The sequence below is a fragment of the Rhamphochromis longiceps genome, linkage group LG19 (genome assembly GCF_057381845.1).
Source record: "Rhamphochromis longiceps isolate RC_006_pf linkage group LG19, R_longiceps_female_GT1.1, whole genome shotgun sequence".
Taxonomy (NCBI): domain Eukaryota; kingdom Metazoa; phylum Chordata; class Actinopteri; order Cichliformes; family Cichlidae; genus Rhamphochromis; species Rhamphochromis longiceps.
The window spans coordinates 11,991,257-12,015,828 of NC_140575.1; the positions used below are offsets into that span (position 1 = coordinate 11,991,257).

A 24,572-nucleotide genomic window follows, 5' to 3' on the forward strand; every position below is an offset into this window, starting at 1 on the left:
GTGGGCATCAGTACGATAAAAACCAGGTGATCCTCAACACGTTTGATGAGCGAAAGCTGAACCAGAGGTGGAGTTTGGAGCTGCTGTGACGACTCTCACGGCCTCCTGACGGAGCTCCGTCACGCTGGGCCCTCAGACGCAGCTCAGCCGTGGAGCCCACACCGATGTTCGCTGTCGTGTTTGCTTGGAAAGACGATGCGCTGGATTACGAGCTCACGTTGATGAACAAAATGTTTTTAGCTGACCTTTAACCCAAAGACTGTTTACTTCAGCGAGACCTCTGCCCTGTTTCAATGCTGCACCTTTTCCTGTACGGTACTTCTCTTACACTCCAGAAGCTGTTTGTAGATCAAAGTGATCCGCTGTAAAGTTTTTAATTTTTTTACACACACACACACACACACACACACACACACACACACACACACACACACACACACACACACACACTGTCGTTTGTACAGAACCACTGAGTGTAAAGACCTTGAGTTTAACTCTGCTGCCCTCTGCTGGTTGTAAATGTGAGAATATTGTTACACATTAAAGTAATAATGTGATGTCTTTATTTTAGTGAAGAGTTTCCTTTGAGTCACTGAAAAATAAAAGCTTTTTTTTAAGCTGACAGCAGTTTTAGTGCTTGTTATTATTATTAACCTTTATTTAACCGGGAAAATCCCATTGAGATTAAAAACCTCTTTTTCAAGGGAGACCTGCTCAGATCCTCAGCAAACAGTGGAAAAGAAACAGCCACACAAACCTGATGAAAAGGTAAACAATGTACTTTGGATAGAAAATAAAGTGCAATGTGTCTTTGGTTTTGTGGGCGGAGTCTATAAAAGCATTGACAGCACTCAATAAGAAAAGCCCACGATGTGCAGAGCTATACGTCGTCGCCCCCTTTGCTGATCTGGACTACCGTCTTTCCTCGGGCGTGACCCTTCTCCACCTTCTCAAAGGCCTGAGGCACTTGTGAAAAGCTGAAGGTCTCCTCCACCACGGGCCGGATCTGAGAGGGAGGAGACAAATAAGTGAGCAAGTTCTCTTAAAGTGTGTTTCTCCTTATAGTCACAGCTCCTGTTCCAGTGAGGATGTTCACATTAAACGTGGCCAAGTCAGTATATGGCTGTATCCCAATTCAGGGTCTGCAGCCTTAAAGGCCGCATTTTAAGGCCGATTACGTCACCGCGACGCGACGAAGGCTGTCCCAATTCAAAGGCTGCTCGAAATGCGGCCCTGAAATGCGTCCTTCATTTCCCTGAATTTTAAGGCTGTGGCAGTGTAGACTTCGTGGCCCAACATATCCCAGAATGCATAGCGCGGCGGTGGTGTGGATAATTTTGCCGAAAAAAAACGGCGGATGAGGGGCGGCCGAAGAGTAAACTTTAAGTACTGAATATTATGTCACTTATTTATGTGCAAATGTTTAATAACGAAGAACATTAAAACATTACTGTTGGCCACATGTCTGCAAAGTTATGTGACATTAGTGACGTTTGTACTAACTTGGTTTTAAAGCCTTTACTTTAAAATATACGCCGTTCAATAGCTGAGCTTAATCTTACAGAGAATGATCAAAGCTCATGTAGAAACAAACAAACAAATGAACAAAAGATTTTCACAAGCCTCGCACTTCCGGCCTTAGCGGTCTTTAAGTACGCGGCCCTTGAGGATCGTTGAGGCTGCGCACTTTAAGGCTGCAGACCCTGAATTGGGATACAGCCATAGAAACATGTTACAGTTTGTCTCTCCCCGCTCGCGCTGTTAACTGTTTAAATATCTGTTTGTTTGTTTGTTTTGTTCTTTCATTTTTGTTAGTTTTTACTTCCGGAGCAGGGCGTGCAAGACAGTGACGTCATGGCTAAGATGGCAGCCTCCATGGTGGAGGGTGGAGAGGATTCGTTTCGGAAGATATTCAAGTTTTACAGGAGAAGGAACCCCCCGCCGGACCTTAGCGACGTCATCGACTTTTCCAGGTGTGCGCCCGGTGAACAGGTGAGAGCAAAGCGCGCTCCCGGCGTCTAGCAGCCATCTTTCTCCTTGTTCTTCTTCATGGGTCAGTTTGAAGTTTGACTTCTCTGACCAACAAAGTGAACAGTTCCACAGGTTACCTCCACCTGCCCTCATCTGTCCACTTTCATTTCTGATCAAACTCACCTGGATCGATTATTTCATCGATCATACCGATGACTGTGTGTCACAGAGGGAAGTTTGAAGGTGATTGAAGCAGCAGACAGGTGTGAGGGTCAGAGTTCAAACACGAACAGTCTGAATCTGCAGATCACCTGAATCCACCTGACTAACGTCACAGTGGACTGGGTGTCACCTGACTGGTTCAGGTCTGCTGAAGAACAGGACAGCACCTGAGTGAAAATGATTTTACAATCCTGACGTCTGCTAATGATGTGTGTGTGTGTGTGTGTGTGTGTGTGTGTGTAGATTGTTCCAGTTAACCTCGACGCCGCCACGGTGAGCGATGTAGAAGCCACTAGAGTCGGATTACAGCCCGTCAGAGAGTGGCGAGCCTTCGGCCTGCGAGGACACCCAGGTACACGCGCACGTCAGAGTTTAAATAAAGTTTGGAGAGGAGGTGCAATGCGTGCGGTCTGGTTCAATTCAGTCCGGCTGTAAAGAACCAAATAACAGCGACAGTTGCCTCGCGGCGCCTCGTACTGTGAGGTAAAGCGTAGGGAGAAGCCGGCTCTGAGGCAGGTTACTGAGAGTTGGTCTCATTTTTCCATGTTTCAGGAACTGAAGTGTTTTTAGTTTAGCTCAGCAGAATGGTCTCGACTGTAATGGACAGTTCTGATTGGCTGTCCACTGGGAACGTAATGTCAGCATCGTCTTCATCCAGCGAGGACTCGCTGGATGAAGACGATGCTCTGCATTCACTCTGCTGTGGCCTGCTGCTGAACACACGAGCTGCTTTATGTCTTTGTTACTTGCTTCAGATGAAGCAGGTAACAAATGCTTCATCTGAAGATGGCCCATGAACTGGACCGAGTTTAGTGCTCTGGGTACACGATGATGATGATGATGATGATTCTGCGCTCTTCCTCGTCCAGGGTTCATCTTCATCTCCGATCCGTTCCTGCGCGGCACGCAGCCGTTTTGGCTCCGACAGTGTCTGAAGATTTACCCTCAGAAACCAAACATCTGCAACCTGGACAAGCACATGTCCCCCTTAGAGACTCAGGACATCTGGGGACAGAGTGTGCACAGCCTGAGGTGAGACTCACAGGTGTGTACAGGTACGTGCTGCACAGGTCACAGCAGGAGGAGCTCGACCTCCCGATGAAGGTAAACAGTCTACTACCAGCAGGGGTCACTGCGACACCACCACAGCCACCAGCTGCTCAGGTGTATCTGCGCCTGGTCATGCGTGCGTGTTTGGAGGTGGCGGTCTGAGCATGGCTAAAGACCATCAGAGCTCTGAGTTTACAGCTGATTTTCAAACCGTTTCGCTTCTTCCAAATCCTCAAATTATGCAAATGACCCAGTTTAAAATGCCGCTTTTTCTCCCCCAACATTCCTCTAACATTCCTCTGATCTTCCCCCAATGTTCCTCGAACATTTCTCCAATGTTCCTCAGATTTTTCCCAAATGTTCCTCTGATGTTCCCCCGACAATTCTGACATTCGCCTGACGTTCCGCTAATGTTGACAGGAGCGCAGATTGTTTCTTTAACCTGATGTTCGTATTGCCATCGTTGGTGTCGAGCAGCTGCTTTTTGTGACCTTCTGCTGTGAAAGCTGAGAGTGAAGTGAAAAAGTGAGGAAGGGTTAGTGTTTATGAGAGTGCAAACAAAACCTCGGAGCCTCTGTTTCCTATTTTATGCAAGAAAAAGCAACTCAAGTGTTTAATTACTGAAAATCCTCGGTGCTCGACTGCTGCAGTGTCTAATGAATTCAGTGCCACTAGGTGGCGCTGTTTTAAGGTCCGCTGTTGTTCAGCTGCTGTCGGATCTTTGAACAAACTGTGTGCCCTCGTCTTCCTCTTAAACCTATTTCAGAATCAGCATACTTTACTGATCCCTAACAAAATTATGTGGGTTACAGTTGCTCCAGTACAGTAACAGACCAGACTATTTAACAATGCAATGTGTTCCAGATCTACAGATTTAAGAAATAACACAATATGTAAAACTTTGATCCGCAGATCTTCTGCGGCTGGAAAACGAGAACTCTCCTGGAGCGGCTGCGCTGGGTCACACTGGGCTATCATTACAACTGGGACACAAAGGTGAGCATCTGCTTCACCTCTTCGCTGCTGCTCCTCCAGCAGCACAGGCGGGGACGGTTTCAGAGCAAACGTTTGCCACGGTCTGTTGTGGCGCCCTTTCTCTTCATCTCACTCCTCCCCTCCTGTTTGCAGACGTACTCTCCCAGCAGTCACACTCCTTTCCCACGTGACCTCCACCTCCTCTCCGCTCACGTGACAGCTGCCTGCGGCTTCCCTGGCTTTATCTCGGAAGCGGGAATCCTCAACTATTACCGATCAGACTCTTCTCTGGGAATCCACGTGGACGAGTCGGAGCTGGACCACACTCGACCGCTGCTGTCGTTTAGGTGGGACGCTTGTTTTTTCACCGTCGTTATGCGAAGGACATGTTTGAATTCCCTGTTTTTCCGTGTTGTCTTTACAGTTTTGGTCAGTCAGCCATCTTTCTCCTGGGCGGCCCCCGCAGACAGGACCCCCCCACAGCCATGCTCATGCACAGTGGGGACGTGATGGTGATGTCAGGGCCCAGCCGCCTTCTGTACCACGCAGTCCCACGAATCCTCCCCGCACCTCCGGGGCGTCTGGCATTAGAGACGGGGGGAAGCATCCAGACCCCCCCACCACAGGAAGGCTCCGTGGTGGAGCCGGTGTCCGAGGAGGAATGGGCTGTCTGCTCCAGGTACATCCAGAGCTCCAGAGTGAATGTGACTGTCAGACAGGTGCTGGCACCTGGACAGAAATTTCCAGAAACTCCCCGTTCTCACCAAACCACGGACCCTGGACAGACGGACGGATACGATGATGGAGAGAGCGGAAAGAGGAAGAGGAGCAGCAGTGACTCTCCTTATGCTGCAGAGACTCACTGAGGGCACTTACAGCACGGGCCTCCATGAAGGACGGCTTCTGCTTGGTTACTGGGTTTATTTGTTAAAGGATTTATGTGGGTCAGTGTGTAGATGCTGCCAGAGACGGGACGAGACCCGATCTAAAGATGAACTCTTAGGAGTCGGTGCTAATCTGGATCTGTTAATCTGTTAAAATGATTGTTTAACGATTGTGTGAATACAGTCCATGATTCAGTGAGCAGTAGTCATGAAGAAAGAAGATATAATCCAGTACCCAGATCGAGGTCTATGTATGTATGCAATGTTCCCTCTAAGCTGTGCACGTGCGCACTGCTGGCACGTCTCTGCGCACAGAACATCTGCGTTGCGCACAAAAAAATCTAACCTGAATTGAAATTAAAACTTTAACAATTCTGTTTTGCAGTGTGAGTCAGTGACTGGCTGCTCCCGTATCCCATAGTCCAGCCAGTGATGCGATTCACATTCGTATATACGCAGCTAACCAACGTGGTTGACAGGCTATGACACGTTAATGACAACGTGTACAACCATTGGAGACGTGAGCAGGACAGACGGAACAACTGACGGGAAAAGTGTGGACTTTATACCAGTTTTTAAATTGTGTTGATCGTTGTTTATATTTACTGCAGGAAGAAACGGTAAAAACATTGTTTTATAAGGAAAACGCTCGAAAGCCTGTGAGCAAAAACAAAACCAAAAACACCCTCACTGTGAGAGATTTGGGCCGTAATCAGTGTGTAGTGTAGTCAATAGTTTTGTTGTGTGTGTCAGAACAATGATGCAGAACAGCTGATTGTGCTGTAAATAGTTTGAAACACCTTTAAAAAGAAAATAGCTGCAAAAAAAAAAAATAGCTGAATTACTTTTTTTGAAGAAGTATTTATTCTTCTTTTTTTTTTAATAGAAGATGTGATATATATATATTGATGTTCATGTTGCTATCAGCTGGATAGTGTAGTGGTAAGACTCCATGCCTTTGGAGTGAGAGTCACAAGTTCAAGTCCTGCTTGAGCGTCTGCATCCACTGCTTATCTCTCATGGTGATGAGGTACAACACATGTGCTACGGCAAGGAGGAGTCAGGGCGCCAAAACAGGGGGGATATTGTCCCCCGAGGTCGGCAACGTCAGGAAGAAGCAACATTTAGCTTAGGATGTGAGGTTTGTTGAGAGAGTTAAAGAGTACTGAACTGGTGGCATCCTTCAAAGGCTACATGGTGTTAGGAGACATTACTCATAAAGCAACAGCAGGCTAAGATAATCAAATTACCTGTGTAGGATGTTAACACTTGGAACTGGAAGTAAAAGTAGTTAAAAAAAAACAAAGTTTAAACTTTTATAGTATTTGTTTAAAAAGAAGAATAAATAAATAGTTTTAACTTCCAGTTCCTACACAGGAGTAAATTTGATTATCTTAGCCTGCTGTTAGCTTTTAGAGTAATGTCTCCTAACACCACGTAGCCTTTGAAGGATGCCACCAGTCTCAAGTACTCTCATTGCGCTCTCAGTACTTGATCTCTCTCTCAACAAACCTCACATCCTAAGCTAAATGTTGCTTCTTGCCGACCTCGGGGAGGACAATATCCCCCCTGTCTTGGTGTCCTGACTCCTCCTTGCCGTAGCACATGTGTTGTACCTCATCACCATGAGAAATAAGCAGTGGATGCAGACGCTCAAGCAGGACTTGAACTTGTGACTCTCACTCCAAAGGCGTAGAGTCTTACCACTACACTATCCAGCTGAGATCAACAGGAACATCAATATATATATATATCTCAATAAATATATATATATATCTCAATATCTATATCTATCTATATCTATATCTATCTATATATCTATCTATATCTCTCTCTATCTATCTATCTATATATATATATATATCTCTATCTATCTATCTATCTATCTATCTATCTATCTATCTATCTATCTATCTATATATATATATATATATCTCACATCTTGTATTAAAAAAAAAAAGAAGAAGAAGAATAAATACTTCTTCAAAAAAGTAATTAAGCTATTTTTGGCAGCTATTTTCTTTTTAAAGGTGTTTCAAACTATTTACAGCACAATCAGCTGTCTGCATCATTGTTATGACACACACAACAAAGCTGTTGACTACACTACACACTAACTATGAGATAAGCACTGGATGCAGAGGCTCAAGCAGGACTTGAACTTGTGACTCCTACTCCAAAGGCGTAGAGTCTTACCAATACACTATCCAGCTGATATCAATATGAACATCTATATATCTATATATATATAGATATATAGATTTCTAGATATATCTATCTATCTAGATATCTATATCACTGACTTTATTATTAAACATTCGCACATATATAAGTGACGTCATATTCAGTACTTTTCACAGTTCACGCTTCGGCAACTCCATCTTATTAGGGAAATTCCACATACATAAATGTAAATTTCAAAACTCAACCCCATCATTTAATTTGTCCATCCATCCATCCATCTTCATCCGCTTTATCCGAGGCCGGGTCGCGGGGGCAGCAGCCTAAGCAAAGAGGCCCAGACCTCCCTCTCCCCAGCCACCTCCTCCAGCTTATCCGGGGGAATACCAAGGCGTTCCCAGGCCAGCCGAGAGATATAATCTCTCCAGCGTGTCCTGGGTCTGCCCCGGGGCCTCCTCCCGGTGGGACATGCCTGGAACACCTCACCTCACCTCATCCTTGTCAGATGCCCGAACCACCTCAGCTGGCTCCTTTCGATGTGGAGCAGCAGCTGCTCTACTCTGAGCCCCTCCCGGATGGCCGAACTTATCACCCTATCTCTAAGGGAGAGGCCAGCCACCCTTCGGAGGAAGCTCATTTCTGCCGCTTGTATCCGCGATCTCGTTCTTTCGGTCACTACCCACAGCTCGTGGCCATAGGTGAGGGTAGGGACGTAGATCGACCGGTAAATTGAGAGCTTCGCTTTTACACTCAGCTCCCTCTTCACCACGACGGACCGGTGCAGCGTCCGCATTACTGCAGCTGCAGCCCCAATCCGTCTGTCGATCTCCGGCTCCCTTCTCCCATCACTCGCGAACAAGACCCCGAGATACTTGAACTCCTCCACTTGTGGCAGGAACTCATCCCCGACCCGGAGTGGGCACTCCACCCTTTTCCGGCTGAGAACCATGGCCTCAGATTTGGAGGTGCTGATCCTCATTCCCGCTGCTTCACACACACATTTAATTTGTTTTTGATTGAAATTGAATATTACTTAAACTCTCTTAAATTAACTTCCAATAAAAAAGGTTTGTCATTGATTGAAATTCATTCAGAAATGTTGAACGAATGAGCTGTCGCAACTTTCAAATACAAAGTTGTCTGTCACATTCCCCCCCTTTGTTTTCTTTTTTTTTATCCTTTATTTATTTATCCTTCTTATTTCATTGTACTGTATATTGTTACTCTTATTTGCCTTGTATGTCTACTGTACAAACTGAACTGGAATGACTGACTGTTCGCTTTATAATTTCAATAAAGTTTGGGAAAAATAAAAAGTAAAACCTCTTCAGCCGCTCCCTTCTGCTGTATTTTGCGGCAAAATTATCCACACCCACCGCCGCGCTATTAATTGTGGGATATATGGGACCAGGAAGTGTGCACCGGACCACGCTTGATATTTGGGGAAATCGACGGCGCATTTGGAGTATGCATTTGAAGTACACTTCGAATTGGGACAGCCGTCGTCGTGTGGCGGTGACGTAACCGCACTTAAAATGCGTACTTCAAGCGTGCAGACCCTGAATTGGGACAAAGCCACTGTGTGGCTATGAATCGTACAGTGGACCCGCGTATAATTGAATAACACGACATGGTGTCAGAAGTCCTGTACTGATCCATATAACCTCAACTGAACGAACCTGTGTCTGGCGGAGCTCGCGGAAAAACGAGGGGAGAATATGGCGGATGAGACTGCACAGAGAGAACACCGGCGGGGCCGAGCGCGACATTCAGCATCCAGCCACCGGAATCCTTCGACTTTTCAAAACCGCAGGAGCGGTCCAAATGGATACGGAGGTTCGAGAGATTCCGTCTCGCCAGTAATTTGAACGTCAGCTCGGAGGAAAACCAAGTCAACACGTTGATTTACTGCATGGGAGACGAGGCGGACGATGTGCTTCGCGGTCTGAGTTTAACAGCGGAGCAAAGGACAACATACGAGGGGGTACGTGATGGTTTCCAGGCTTTTTTCATTGTGAAGAAAAATGTTATCTATGAGCGCGCCAAATTCAATATGCGCCGACAGGGAGAAAATGAGACAGTGGATGCTTTTGTGACAGCACTGTATGCGCTAGCAGAACATTGCAACTTTGGAGTGCTACATGATGAGCTGATACGTGATAGGCTCGTTGTCGGTCTCACGGACAAACGGCTGTCAGAACGCATGCAGCTTGACCCAGATTTGACTTTGCAGAGGGCTATCAACATGGCGAGGCAAAGTGAAGAGGTAAAGCGACAACAATCCTCCTTGCGAGGTGACTCTAGAGCTGAGGCTAGCGATACTAAGTCAGTAGATAGAGTGCATAAAATCAGTCGTAAGCCTGTTAGAACTTAACTTAAACATGTTATTGTTTGGCCTTTTTCAGTGTTTTATTTGTTCGTGAGTAAATCGGTTTGGCTGAGATTAAAGTTATTAGATTAGATTAAATAAAAACCTTATTAATCCCTCGGGAGGGTGCCTCCGGGATTTTCACACAGCTGACTAAACGTCAAACAGAAAACTGATTAAACAGAAGTATGAGATGGTCGAGAATCTACGTCAGCGTCTGATTATATTTTAGACAGCAAGGAGCAGACGGCTGAGTTTCACTCCACTGAGAGAGCTCATGACTTAATTCTGAAGGCTAGACCGTCCCATTTCACAAGCCTCGCACTTCCGGCCTTAGCGGTCTTTAAGTACGCGGCCCTTGAGGAACATTGAGGCTGCATACTTTAAGGCTGCAGACCTTGAATTGAGAAGTTACCCTGTAAGCCAAAAGCACAGGCTGCTCTGAACACACAATTTATCAGTTTTTTCAACTCTTAGAACTCTGTGATGTCAGAGGCACAGAAGCCACACCCACCCACTACAAATAACAGGTTTTGATTCCTCAACACAGGAGTCTTCCATAAAAAGAGGCAGCTATGATGGACTTCCAGGTGAAAGAGAATGAGGCGGAGCTAACAAGCAACGGGTGCCGTTGATGGAAACAGCCAAACAGAAGAAGGTTTGCACAAGGGCACGTTTCAGATAGAGGGTAAAGTGGGGAACTGGAGATATGAAGTTGTGAGCTGGGTAGTGTAGTGGTAAGACTACACACCTTTGGAGTGGGAGTCAGCAGTATATGTGTATATGTGTATATATACGAGGCCATGACGTCTCCAGAAACATCCAACCGTGGGGGGCTATTAAGGAAAACAAGGCAGAGTTGAAGTAGCTATGCTCATTTTTACATACAGTCTGTGGTATTTAATGTGCTAACAGTGTTAAACCACGATGGAACAGCATCCATGTTCAGCTCGCAGGGTAAATACAGCGTCATACCTGTTTTGCATCCACCATGTCCCTGATTTCATCCAAGGCACAGCCGCTGGGTGCAAAGAATCCCCAGCGGTAATGAACTCCTTTCATCAGGTGCTGCACGAAAACAGCAGAAAAAAAATGAATCAGCACAAACACAGAACACTGAAATACTTTAATACATTTAAAATAAAAGACAATCATAATGTAAAGATATATTTCAAAAAACAGAAACATGATGACTTATTTTGATATTATTGTTGTTGTCTTTATGAAACTTTCTTTTAATTTAAATCGTGTTCCCATTGACATATTTTCTAGTTCCATTTATTTTTAATATTTGTGCTGATTCAATCTCATCAAACACAAAGGGAGAAATATATTTGATGTAATGACCAAAATATGAATAAATAAAAGATAAAAACGTGGATAAGGACAGATTCACACCAGTTTCGGTTTGTTTGTTTTTAAAGCTCGTGTTGCTTAAATACATCTGTGAGTCGATAACAACCCACAAAACTCAAGTCACCGAACACCCAAACTATGAATCAGCTGCTGGAAAACCTGCGCCGTCACAGATCTGAGTTCAGATTACACAGATTCTGTAGGCGCAAAATAATAAGACAATGCTGTGAATCAAATCGTCTGATATTCAACAAACACAGTGTGCGACAAAAGCAGATGACCCCATTTCAACTAGAGATGGACCGATCCGATATTACGTATCGGTATCGGTCCGATACTGACCTAAATTACTGGATCGGATATCGGAGAAAAATAAAAAATGTAATCCGATCCATTAAATATCACGAAAGCACCTCACAAAACTTGCAACACGCCGTAACTCACCTCAGAACGTTAGCACGTCGGAGCAGTATGCATCACGTGATAGAGCGGCTGTGGCATGCGGGACCTGTCGGTGGTCTGGATAGCATGTGGAGCTTCGCTAGCAACCTGGCATTTCATCTCCGACAAAGTTATCCCCGAGAGAAGTAAAGCAAGTGTGTAAGTCCATCTCTGAATGTTTGTAAAGCATTCCCACGTTAAGCTTAACAAGCGACTGCCTCTCGCTCTCCGGCTGCTACTTCAATCGTGAAACTGCTTAAATCAGCTGATCGGCTTTTCTGTCGCGAGTCTGTCTCTCGTTTGTTTTTGGTCCACTTTGCGCCAGAAAGAGCAAACCAGCGGCTGAACAACAGCAGCACGTTTAAGCTTGATAAGCTGTTGTTAGAATTTATTTAATATTACTTTCTACACCAGGATCTTTTTCTACGTAGCTGACGGCTGGTAACTGTGCAGGGGCGGATCTAGCAAAGTTTAGCCAGGGGGGCCGATAGGGCATTAACTGGGAAAAGGGGGCACAAAGACATACTTTTCTTTCTTATTCTCATTTAAAATGTCTAGCTTTTAATAAATAATTATCTGACACCCAAAGTTTTAATTTGATGTAAAATGAATAGAAGTCAATTACTGTACATAGTGACTATTAAGTCTAATATATATACCCTAGTAAGCTATAGTACTTTTTACTTTGGGAAGGTACCATCTGTGCAGTCTGCAATTTTGTTGAAGAAAGATGTTGAATCTATTTAATATTTCTTGAAAAATAATTGATTTCTGTGCATTTTTTTTCACACTGCATCAAATTAAGGTTGATTACGTTGATTAAGCATCATGAGGTGGAGCGTGAGGGGTGGTTCCCTATTTTTTATTTATTTAATTTTGTTGTTGCTGGGAGTTGGAACCCTATTAGTTAGGTTGCTTAATATTTACGCTAAGTACTCTTTAAAATACCAGAATAGGGAGGATGGTGTAGGTCTAAGTTTATTAGATTGATCAGTATTGCTGAACTATGAAATATTTTTTTTGTATACAGGTATAACAGAATAGCTTTAGTGTAGTTGTTGTTTTAAACTTGAGTATGAACTTGCAGACTTGCAAAATACAGCAAGATATTTTAAAAAACAGTTTTGTTGATTAAAAAACACTATATCGGATTCATATCGGTATCGGCAGATATCCAAATTTATGATATCGGTATCGGTATCGGACATAAAAAAGTGGTATCGTGCCATCTCTAATTTCAACCCTTACACTTCTGTGGAAATGGAAACAGTCACTGTGTGGTTATATGCAGGATGAAGGTGGTAAAGAAGGCCAGGGTGTGTGTGTGTGTGTGTGGGCAGGGGGGGATTGGAAACTTAGTCTCTGTGTTAAAGGAAGCGAAAACACAAAGTGCACAAACACACAGTTTCATTTGTTTCCTGTAGATTTGCTCCAGGTATACCTCCATCCTGCTTCACCTTCAAATCTTCAAAACTGATGTTATTCTGGAATAAGTTAGCGTGAGTAGAATATGTGCCAGCCTGCAACCCCCACAGTCTGACATCAACTCAGTAACTTTACATTTAACAAGAAAAACAATGGAAGGTTTGTGGGGCAGTCCCGCCCTGTTACCGCCATCCACGCTCTTCTTCCGCCTCCTTCCTGATGCAAAGATTAAATTTACTTTAAAATGAGAAACCAGAACAAACACGACACTGATAGAAAATTTTGAAAAATGACAATAAATTTGTGTTTTTTCCCTTTTTTGGCAAATTAACTCGAGTCTTATAAACAACAACTGTATACAAGAGATGGATACGGCCACTGTGACCCAGCTGTGCCTTTTGCAGTCAAGCTACCATAACAGGAGCCAGAGTCCTGAGTTTCCAGCCTCTTGGATGGTCTGTTAGCACAACAACGTCACAGCTGCCACAGTATTAGTCACACAACTGCATAAAAACATGCAAACAGCACAAATACAGGTGCAGATCCGGGTCTGCAATAGCTGAGGTGGAGCTGAGCAGACTGCTAGCATGTATAGCATCCACCTGTCAGTCAAAGAGGCCACACCCCCAAAATACTGCAAACTTTAAGTCTTAATAAAGTTTTAAACGGGTGCATTACAAAAACATCCTCCCCCTGTGCAGCTGATATGAAGAGAGACTTTCTGTATCAGGCCGTAAACAGGCTGAACCTCACTGCTGGAGCCTCTAGTGGATCTCAGAGGAACTGCAGCTTCTTTTTCTTTTTTCTTAATTCGTAAACATTTATGATCAGGAACAAAACAGAGCTGACAATATTTCAGCCTTGAACATGACACTTAGAAACCTGTAAAAACAAAACAAAACAAAATGATTCATTTGTTTGAAAAAGCCAACGATGAACGTTTGGACGACTGGAACGAGCTGAACATGAACCTCTTCTGTCCTGAATGCCAGCATCTTGTTCTCGCTCAGTTTTGGTTTCATTTCAGCCTCTTTCTCTTTTGTCTTTTAGTCCATGAGTCATTCCTGATTAAACTCTCCTCCCTGCTTCAAAGTTGTGCTGATTGCTTAAATCTAAGAGCTTTTCATAAATGAGGATCAGATCTGCAGGTCGCAGATGAGCTAAAAAACATCCTTAAACACTAAATGCACCACGAATTATCATTCAATGTGAATTTGATATTGCAAAATCATTCGTGCACGGTTACCCGTGTGTGTAACTACATGCAGAATTTGATTGCTACTACAAACTTTGCTACTACAAACTTTGTATTGGGGAATTTCAGTTACAGTGGTTTATGCCGCCGTGGAAAATGAGACTAACCTGAAACTCTGAACTACTTCTGAAGTTACCCACACTTGCCTGACCTCAGACGATGTTTCAGATACAAATACTTTCCTTTTTAATTTGAAAAAATTTGACACGAATCCTCTCCACACATGCAGCACATGGTACTGCTGTTTATTTTCCATTCCCCACCTACACTGAGCCCACAGGTTTCTGGACAATTATTCATTTTTATGTAATTTCCACAAGAATGACTAGTTTGACAGAACTGCAGCTATTTTTACAAACAGCTCCCCATTTTGAGACGCTCAAAAGTAAGTGGACAACTGACTGACGAGCAGTTTCAGGACTGGGCGAGGCCTAAACCTTTGCTAGTTAATGATAATTAAAGCAAACTATTTTTGAAGTTGACTCAAAGTGTTGAACTTATATTTGGTAAGTGTTCGTTCAGACTGAAGCGAAGATCCAAAGATGTCACTGCTCAAATCAACAGTCTGGGACATGTTTTAACTGTACATATAAATAACAGCCTGAGACAAGTGAAGTGTATGATGACAGAATCATTTCCATGATTTACACAAACATCATCACCACATCGAATCAGGTCAAGAACGCACTGAAGGACGTAGGTGTTATTTTTTCATGTCAACAATAAAGAGACGGCTCCATAAATGGAAATATTGAGTTTCGACCACAGTGCGCAGCCACTGGTTACGCTAAAGAGCAGGAAGGCCACATTATGCTTCAAATACATTTATGTGCAGGGTTCAGGAAACCAGTTTGGAAAGATTAAACCCAAATGAAGTTAGACCAGAATGATAGAAGCAGGATGAGTGTGATGCGTTCGAGGCTGTACTCTCTGCTCAGATTCAGACACAGCTCCACAGCAGGTGGATACGATACTACAAAAACAACCCAAGAAATGAGAGATTCTACAACGAGCAAGTCAGTCACCGGATCTCAGCCTAACAGAGAAGCTTATCAGTGCCTGAATCCAACACTGAAGGCAGAGAGACCCACCGGCAGGTCTGCAGAGCACTGTGGAAACACCGAATCAGCCAGTGCCCGTGACTTCTACACTTCATTTGCTGACAGCAAATGAAGTTCATGCTGTTAAACTTGAATTAAAGTCTCCATTTCAATCATATATTTATTTATTACTGAATTGAAAAAAAGAAAAAGATGTGGCTTAATGTGTAACCGCTCATATTTCCACAAAGACTGAAGGGTGTAACTTATTGTTCTAAAACTCTAGATTATCTCCTTGCATCTCGCTTCTGCATCCTTTGCTGTGCAGAGCCGAGCACAGCTGTGGATTCTGTGGTCGGGCGAGTGCACTGCATGCAAAGTGCAGGCTGTTACTATAACACCCACAGAGGATGTGAGTGCTTGTGCGTGCGTCTGTGTATAGGTGGACGATGTCATCTGCTCCGACAGAGAGTTTAGGAGTTCAGGACAGTTTTCTTTATCTGCCTTGCAGCAGGGGGCGGGGCCTCAGCCACCAGAAAGTAACCTGCTGCATTTTCACATTTTTTCCACCTGTTTCTTCAGGTACCATGTCTGATTTTTAGGGACCTGGAAGAAATGTGCAGAGTATAAAAGGAACACAAACCTAAATTTATCTGCAGAAAGTCCACAACTGCACATATTATGACACAAGTCAGAGCTACTACTGGAATAAATCTGTTCTAATTCTAACTTAGATTCCATACTTGGCAATTGGGAGAGAAAAAATATATTATTTTGTAAGAACAACTCGGCAGACAGTCAAAAATGGAACGTAAAGGACAAAGTTAAACATCTGTATGAATTATTGTGTGGATTTGTTCATTAATAGCCAAACATTAGTCCTGTGTCTGGCCCAGGAGCTCCTCCCAACATGGCATGTCCAAAACAGCATCTGGATCAGATGCCAAACAACCTCGGCTCTTCACCGTCAGCTCTCACAGAGGAGCTCGATCGTCTTCCTTCGCTCTACCGCAGGTTGCAGTCACATGGTGAGAGTAGGCGTGTAGAACAACCACAACATCAGCACCTTCAGGGTCATCACAGCGTGCAACACTGCACCTCGCACTCCTGAAACACAGACTCCTGCATTCAGGGCAGAAATTCCTCCCCAACCCAGAGTGAGCACTCCACCCTTTTTCTGGTGGAGAATCATGACCTTAAACTTCAAGGTGCAACTTTTCATCCCTGCAAACTACCACGAGATTCTGAGACCACTGCACCTACAACCTTTGCTCATGAACATTATGAACAGAACTCCAAGGGCAGGCGTGGTGGAGTACAAACCCCACCAGGAACAAGGGCAGTGATACGAGCCAACCTTCCACTATAGCTGTACCCAAACCCAGGTGTTAAAATTGAAAATAAACACCACTGAATGTGTCTGTCGCTGGTTTAATATTCCGACCCTACAACCGAGAAAACAAAGTGTAAAAAACCTCCTGTTTCTATGAAAGTTAGAAAACTAAACAACTCCATCTAAGCTTACTTTTAAGGCCTTGCTGGCCACTGTAGCGGCGGACTGCATCATGCCGTCAGCTACACCCAGCCTGTCGGTGTTCTGCATGAACGGCGTCACCAGGGTGACGTACTTGGCGCCGCTCCACGGCTTCAGCAGCTTCAACGCCCAACTCTCCGTGTCACCCCCGACATTATCCAGGATCAGGTCGAACCTTAAAGATAACAAAGTAAATCAGACCAAGATGACAAACGGAGGCAGAGATTCAGTCGGAGTGAGGTCTGCTTACTTCTCCAGAGCGCTGAGCGGCTCCTCGACAGGCCCAGCGGTGTAGTCTACCACGTGGTCCGCCCCGAGCCCCCTTAAGAACCGCTCGGCGTTCTGGGAGCAGGTAACGGTCACGTGGGCGCCCCATGCCTTCACCATCTGAGCAGGAACAACATCAGACTTGTATACAAGTTTCATTTCGGTTAAATCAAATGTTTAGTTTTTCATTTTAACCATGATGAAGAAAAAATGTAAGAATTTGTTCTTTTTAAGCTAAAGAAGTGCAGTTGTTTTTTTTTCTCTAATATTTAAAGAGAGATGGTGTTTAAGCTGATTTTAAGGATATTTTACATGTTTAGCTTTAATGTGTTTTTACCTAGTGGAAAAACTCCGGCTGTTTTTTAACGGTTTACGTCTGCGATCAGACGTCAGAGTTAACTGTGCTTAAATCAAATATTAAATGTGAGACCAGGTGAGCGTCTAACCTGTGAGCATTTTTCAGATCAAACGTTACTTCATTGTGACATGGCGAGTGTTTAGGTGACCACAAGTGGTCATTATTGTCCAGCTTTTCATGCGTACCTGTACAGCAAACGTTCCCACTCCTCCAGATCCTCCAAGGATCAAAATCCTGCAACAGAAAAGCCAAAACAATGAAGGAGACAACCGAAGCAATCACCTGGTCAACTGAAGGGAAACCCGGCGACTTTTCCCCCAAAAAAGAAAAAAACAACTACAAGGAAAAAAACGTATTTTTTCTCCTTTCAGCTTGCAGGTACTTTCAAAATAAGAGCGAGAAAACTGTCTTTTATCAAACCAATTAATAAAGGCAAACATTAAAAAGCAGCTGGTTGTGTTGGTCGGAGGCAACTGTTATACAGGTGTGTTCATGTTAGCAGGTAAGCTAACATTAAGCAGAAGAAACCTTTGGTCAAATAGAAACAAAGCTGCGATGGGATAAAGTCAATGCAATGCAGCTAATATGAGAAATATAAGACAATAATTCTAAATTACTGTAGTATCTGCATCATGTATTAAAACAGGACTTTATTTACCTGAAGTTAAAAAATACTCTCCATGCTTCCATGTTGTGTAACATGAGATCCGAGGTTCAATCCTGCTGCTCGTATTTGTATTGTATTTCTAAGTTGGTGGTTTTTGTCCTCGTGATTGTCACATGAGGGTTTCAGGTAAGTGTCAGCAGGTGCCTGGTGGATATGGCCATCACTCAGTCACCTGTGTTGCACTGTTGGTACTTGGTACACGAAGCAGCGCAGGCACTGATACAGCTGTTTATTATAGCTCAATCTGCACTGTCCACAACGCTTTGACTTTTCTCCACTCAGCAGTTGCTCGTGTGTTTTTCATCCAGTCTTCCTCCCCTCACCCCCAACAAAGGCCTCTTTGGTGAAACAAGCGTCAGGTTAGTTACATCGCTGTAGCTGGTTTATTGGTATGTTTCCGGTGGCCCATTTTATTTACACTGAGACTGATGTGGGGTAAGGACATTTTTCCCTCTGTTTTGTCTTGCAGGTAAATTAGTGCAAATTCTAAACACACTGGTCAGGGCTCATTACCCGGTCCAATCTCAGGACTTAATAAAAGATATCTTTATAATTATCAGGTTCTAAGATGAGGTTAGTACAACCTCAGATGAGCCACGTGTCGTTATTTATGCCACAAAAAGCACAGATGCAGAAGCAGTTTGTGAGGAATGAAGTAATATTTGATGAAATGGCTAAATGTTATTAACTAATCGTTAGGGTGGCGGTGGCATGACTTTGGCCTCGTCTGATTGGTCAATTAATCAAATAAATTGTTTCACTCATCATATTATTTGCATCTAGAGTTTACGAGGCTCCTTTTAGATCCCGCCTTAATAAGCGAGCTAAAAGGGGCTCAGGAGGAACAGTTGGCGAGCTTCACTGGGATGGATTAAACTTTCCATGTCCTCACCTCTTGTTGGCACAGTTGTCCTTTCTCAGACCGCCAGTATTAACCAGCGCTGACCAGGCGGTGGTTGCCACGTAGGGAATGGCAGCAGCCTCGATGTGGCTCAGACACTTTGGTTTGTGGGACACCTAAACAGGACAAACAGTAATACAGGGAGTGCAGAATTATTAGGCAAATGAGTATTTTGTCCACATCATCCTCTTCATGCATGTTGTCTTACTCCAAGCTGTAAAGGCTCGAAAGCCTACTACCAATTAAGCATATTAGGTGATGTGCATCTCTGTAATGAGAAGGGGTGTGGTCTAATGACATCAACACCCTATATCAGGTGTGCATAATTATTAGGCAACGTCCTTTCCTTTGGCAAAATGGGTCAAAAGAAGGACTTGACAGGCTCAGAAAAGTCAAAAATAGTGAGATATCTTGCAGAGTGTAAGCAGAGTCTGGGGATGAGGGGGATGACCTGCCAATCTCTGGGGGCGAGGTCACTGAGGCAGTTAAACAACTCCTTGGTGGCAGAGCCCCTGGTGTGGACGAGGTCCACACCGAGTTCCTGAAGGCTCTGGATGTTGTAGGGCTGTCTTGGTTGACACGCCTCTACAATGTTGCGTGGAGATCAGGGGCAGTACCCCTGGATTGGCAGACCGGGGTGGTGGTCCCCATCTTTAAGAAAGGGGACCGGAGGGTGTGTTCCAACTACAGGGGAATCACACGCCTCAGCCTCCCTGGGAAAGTCTATGCCAGGGTGCTGGAGAGGAGAGTCCGTATGTTAGTCAAACCTTGAATACAGGAGGAACAATGCGGTTTTCGTCCTGGCCGTGGAACACTGGATCAGCTTCGATCACGGTTCGCAGCCGAGTGTGAAACGGTGGGAATGACAATTAGCACCTCCAAATCTGAGGCCATGGTCCTCAGCTGGAAAACGGTGGAGTGCCCACTCTGGGTCAGGGATGAGTCCTTGCCACAAGTGGAGGAGTTTATGTATCTCGCCTTACTTAAATCCCTCCAGGGAGAAGGACAGATTGGTGCTGCTGACGCTGTACGGGTCTGTTGTGGTGCTTTTACACTTAGCTCCCAATTTACCGGTCGATAAAGTGGGGCAAAAAAGTATTTAGTCAGCCACCGATTGTGCAAGTTCCCCCACCTAAAATGATGACAGAGGTCAGTAATTTGCACCAGAGGTACACTTCAACTGTGAGAGACAAAATGTGAAGAAAAAAAAAAAATCCATGAATCCACATGGTAGGATTTGTAAAGAATTTATTCGTAAATTAGGGTGAAAAATAAGTATTTGGTCAATAACAAAAATACAACTCAATACTTTGTAACATAACCTTTGTTGGCAATAACAGAGGTCAAACGTTTACTATAGGTCTTTACCAGGTTTGCACACACAGTAGCTGGTATTTTGGCCCATTCCTCCATGCAGATCTTCTCGAGAGCAGTGATGTTTTGGGGCTGTCGCCGAGCAACACGGACTTTCAACTCCCGCCACAGATTTTCTATGGGGTTGAGGTCTGGAGACTGGCTAGGCCACTCCAGGACTTTCAAATGCTTCTTACGGAGCCACTCCTTTGTTGCCCGGGCGGTGTGTTTTGGATCATTGTCATGTTGGAAGACCCAGCCTCGTTTCATCTTCAAAGTTCTCACTGATGGAAGGAGGTTTTGGCTCAAAATCTCACGATACATGGCCCCATTCATTCTGTCCTTAACACGGATCAGTCGTCCTGTCCCCTTGGCAGAAAAACAGCCCCATAGCATGATGTTTCCACCCCCATGCTTCACAGTAGGTATGGTGTTCTTGGGATGCAACTCAGTATTCTTCTTCCTCCAAACACGACGAGTTGAGTTTATACCAAAAAGTTCTACTTTGGTTTCATCTGACCACATGACATTCTCCCAATCCTCTGCTGTATCATCCATGTGCTCTCTGGCAAACTTCAGACGGGCCTGGACATGCACTGGCTTCAGCAGCGGAACACGTCTGGCACTGCGGGATTTGATTCCCTGCCGTTGTAGTGTGTTACTGATGGTGACCTTTGTTACTTTGGTCCCAGCTCTCTGCAGGTCATTCACCAGGTCCCCCCGTGTGGTTCTGGGATCTTTGCTCACCGTTCTCATGATCATTTTGACCCCACGGGATGAGATCTTGCGTGGAGCCCCAGATCGAGGGAGATTATCAGTGGTCTTGTATGTCTTCCATTTTCTGATGATTGCTCCCACAGTTGATTTTTTTCACACCAAGCTGCTTGCCTATTGTAGATTCACTCTTCCCAGTCTGGTGCAGGTCTACAATACTTTTCCTGGTGTCCTTCGAAAGCTCTTTGGTCTTGGCCATGGCGGAGTTTGGAGTCTGACTGTTTGAGGCTGTGGACAGGTGTCTTTTATACAGATGATGAGTTCAAATAGGTGCCATTCATACAGGTAACGAGTGGGGGACAGAAAAGCTTCTTACAGAAGACGTTACAGGTCTGTGAGAGCCAGAGATTTTCCTTGTTTGAGGTGACCAAATACTTATTTTCCACCCTAATTTACGAATAAATTCTTTACAAATCCTACCATGTGGATTCATGGATTTTTTTTTCACATTCTGTCTCTCACAGTTGAAGTGTACCTCTGGTGCAAATTACTGACCTCTGTCATCATTTTAAGTGGGGGAACTTGCACAATCGGTGGCTGACTAAATACTTTTTTGCCCCACTGTATGTCCCTAACTTCACCTATGGTCACGAACTGTGGGTAGTGACCGAAAGAACGAGATCACGGATACAAGCGGCGGAAATGAGCTTCCTCCGAAGGGTGGCCTCTCCCTTAGAAATAGGGTGAGAAGTTCAGCCATCCGGGAGGGGCTCAGAGTAGAACCGCTGCTCCTCCACATTGAAAGGAGCCAGTTGAGATGAATGGTAAATGGTATTTGTATAGCGCTTTACTAGTCCCTAAGGACCCCAAAGCGCTTTACACAGTCATCCACACACACACTCACACACTGGTGATGGCAAGCTATGTTGTAGCCACCCTGGGGCGCACTGACAGAGGCGAGGCTGTGCCACCGGGCCCTCTGACCACCACCAGTAGGCAACGGGTGAAGTTGCCTACTGGTGGAGATCAAAACTCCAGACATCCAGAGGCCCTCAGAACACAAGAGACCAAGGAAGACCAACAGAGGGGCAGCTGTGCCACTATCCCGAAAGAGCTGACGAGAGTCCCAGATGAGGGCTCACTCAGCAGCCGTGGAGCAGAAGCCAGAGGGGGGTTGCAGTGACGTGCCCGTGAGTTTATCTAAAAACCTTCAGTTTAACTTTCACTGACCGTCACCGTCTGTCAGTTTAGTTTATTTTGTTTGTTTGTTTTCACACTGATGTTGAAACTTAAACTGTGTAACAAACAAAAATCTAAATAAATAAGGAAACTGTTTCTGCAGAACTGACACTGATGAAAGTTTCCACTTCACAAACAGGAGAAATGAGACATTTATGTATTTTAAATACATAACGCTGAGCATTACCTCGTTGGCGCTCAGCAACACAAACTCCGCCAGGCTGCCCTGCTTCCACGGCGGGATCGCCGCCCAAACCTGAGGACGACACACAAACGGCTCAAATCTGCATTTCTGTGCAGCTAGTTCAGAGAAACTTCACACATGTGCTCCTCTGGGAAACGGTTACGGATGTAGTAAAAAAAGCAGAATGACTTCATGGGTGTTAAAAAATACAGTACATTTAAAGTCACAGCGCACACACACCTACACACACACACACAAACATACACACTAAACTAAGTAATAAAGTAACTAATTACTTTTGAACCCTAACCTTACTTTTGAAGTAATGAAATACCTTCTTTGAGACGTAATCAATAATTAGTAAATAATTACTTTTTTCAAGTAACTTGACCAACACGGGTGGTGATAAGATAAAAATGGAGCTGTGAACTGAAAGGTCCCAGAAGGAAATAAAAGCACATTTTTTAAAAATGCAGCATTTAAAGAGCATTTGTGATCTTTTGAGGTATTGTTACCAAAATGGAGAACAAGCCAGATGTTATGACTGATAACAGTTTAACCTCACAAAGTTATGAAGGTGTGACGTTTCCTCTCATTTCCTTTGTGATATTTGTGGGGCAGCGCAGTGTGAAGATGAAAGTAAAATATATTTCACACGCCAGGAGCCTCATGAGGGCTGATGCCAGCCGGATGCTGACTAAAACTAATAATTAGTTGTTGTTTCTTTCCAAACTAGAAAAACTTGAATCGCATACATGGATGTCCCTCACCAGGATTCATCCGCTTGCATTTGAACACCGTTTTCTGTGGAGCCAATGTTATGTTACTCTTTCAAAGAGAGGGGAAGAAAAAAAGCGAGAGATGAAAACAATTGTGTTCGCGTTAAGGTATGAATGCCGTAAGTGCAGAACCAAATGTTCGACCAATAAAAGTCTATTGGGATCAAGTTGTACTGGTTTCTCTGAAGGTGGATGTAGCCAATCACACGGGCTCTGCCACGCCCACTGAGATTGTTAGCACCATTAGCAAGTGCAACACTGTCAGATTAAATTAACACAGAAACAAAAACACTGACTTCAGCAGATCAGGGAATTGTTTCCGGGTCAGCAATGTTGCCAACTTGTAGGAAGGTTGTATTCTTTCTGAGAGCAGCAGCACAGCGTAGAGGAAAACCTGAGGCCTTCTGAATTTTCTCTCTTAAAAGGGTTTGTTGACGGCAGCCGTGAAGAATCACAGTTAATTGGATTCTGCTCTCTGTGCGTACACCTCTTGTCTTTACCTCGTCCCCCTCTCTGAAGTGCTTCACGTCCAGGCCGCACTCCATGATGACCCCGGACACATCCCGGCCCAGAACGAGAGGAAACTCACTGCCCGACTGCTTGATGTTCAAAGGATCTCTCTTCATGGACAATGTAGCTGCGCCGTAGCCACCTGACGGGGAAAGAGTTTATGATTATTACATAAAGATTTAATGCTGTTTATGAATGTTTGTACTGGGACGTCAAAGTAATTCACCAACTGTAATTTTCAGCTCCACATTTTCATTCTTGGACAGTTCAAATTAATCCTTTATCCTGCCCCTCAGTCCTAAAGTGTCTCTTAAAGTAACTTAGCAACATAATTAAAAGGAGCATGAATCCAAAACTTCCTCTTCAAACTTCCTATAATTATTACTACTTTCAAATTCACGCGTGCAGCTCCTCAAGGATCCGTTCTCGGTCCTCTTCTACTTCACAGAGCGTTTTGAAAGTACAGAGGTCACAGATGAAGTTTATCATACTGAAGCTTTACTCAGATACAGCAGATAGAGTAGACGGTTGGCTGGAGTGTTTACATCAGCGGTCCCCAACCCCCGTGCCTCGGACCGGTACCGGTCCGTGAGTCGTTTGGTACCGGGCCGCGAGAGTTGAGGCTCAGGTGTGAAATGTATGGTTTTCAGGGTTTTTATCGGTTTTCAGCGTTATTTTGTTATCGTTTTTATCGTTAACTCTGTTTTCCTGGGTCTTTTCACGTGTGTTATGAATAAATCTTCTTTTTTTCGGTACCGGTACTAGTTTTATTTTGTTGTATTTATCCACGACACCTTAAAGACCGGTCCGTGAAAATATTAAAAGGTTGGGGACCGCTGGTTTACATACTACACTACATACTGCCCTGTCACACCTGGAGAAGAGAGACACGTATGTG

General features: G+C 44.4%; 3 protein-coding genes across 7 annotated transcripts in view; 2 read left to right on the top strand and 1 right to left on the bottom strand.

Annotated features, from left to right (window-relative positions):
- Positions 1 to 619, top strand: part of LOC146646328 (uncharacterized) — a 52,173-nt gene extending 51,554 nt beyond the window's left edge. For all 5 annotated transcript variants that reach the window (XM_085390940.1, XM_085390939.1, XM_085390941.1 and 2 more), the window contains one exon: positions 1 to 619. In XM_085390940.1, coding sequence (XP_085247066.1) covers positions 1 to 89 — 89 coding nt within the window. In that variant the 3' untranslated portion in view covers positions 90 to 619.
- rtn4ip1 (reticulon 4 interacting protein 1) overlaps positions 371 to 24,572 on the bottom strand; it is a 27,995-nt gene continuing 3,793 nt past the window's right edge. The window contains exons 2-9 of the mRNA XM_085390950.1: positions 23,665 to 23,816; positions 22,389 to 22,457; positions 18,887 to 19,011; positions 17,513 to 17,561; positions 16,953 to 17,089; positions 16,694 to 16,877; positions 10,627 to 10,719; positions 371 to 1,006 (exon numbers count right to left, since the gene is read on the bottom strand). Of these exons, the coding sequence (XP_085247076.1) occupies positions 881 to 1,006; positions 10,627 to 10,719; positions 16,694 to 16,877; positions 16,953 to 17,089; positions 17,513 to 17,561; positions 18,887 to 19,011; positions 22,389 to 22,457; positions 23,665 to 23,816 (935 nt within the window). The 3' untranslated portion in view covers positions 371 to 880. The remainder of the gene's footprint in view (positions 1,007 to 10,626; positions 10,720 to 16,693; positions 16,878 to 16,952; positions 17,090 to 17,512; positions 17,562 to 18,886; positions 19,012 to 22,388; positions 22,458 to 23,664; positions 23,817 to 24,572) is intronic.
- Positions 1,014 to 5,430, top strand: LOC146646330 (nucleic acid dioxygenase ALKBH1-like). Its single transcript, XM_085390951.1, is given in 7 exon segments — positions 1,014 to 1,992; positions 2,437 to 2,545; positions 3,063 to 3,225; positions 4,156 to 4,175; positions 4,178 to 4,239; positions 4,372 to 4,565; positions 4,643 to 5,430. Coding segments are annotated over 7 exon segments (1,128 nt in total). The 5' UTR covers positions 1,014 to 1,854; the 3' UTR covers positions 5,085 to 5,430.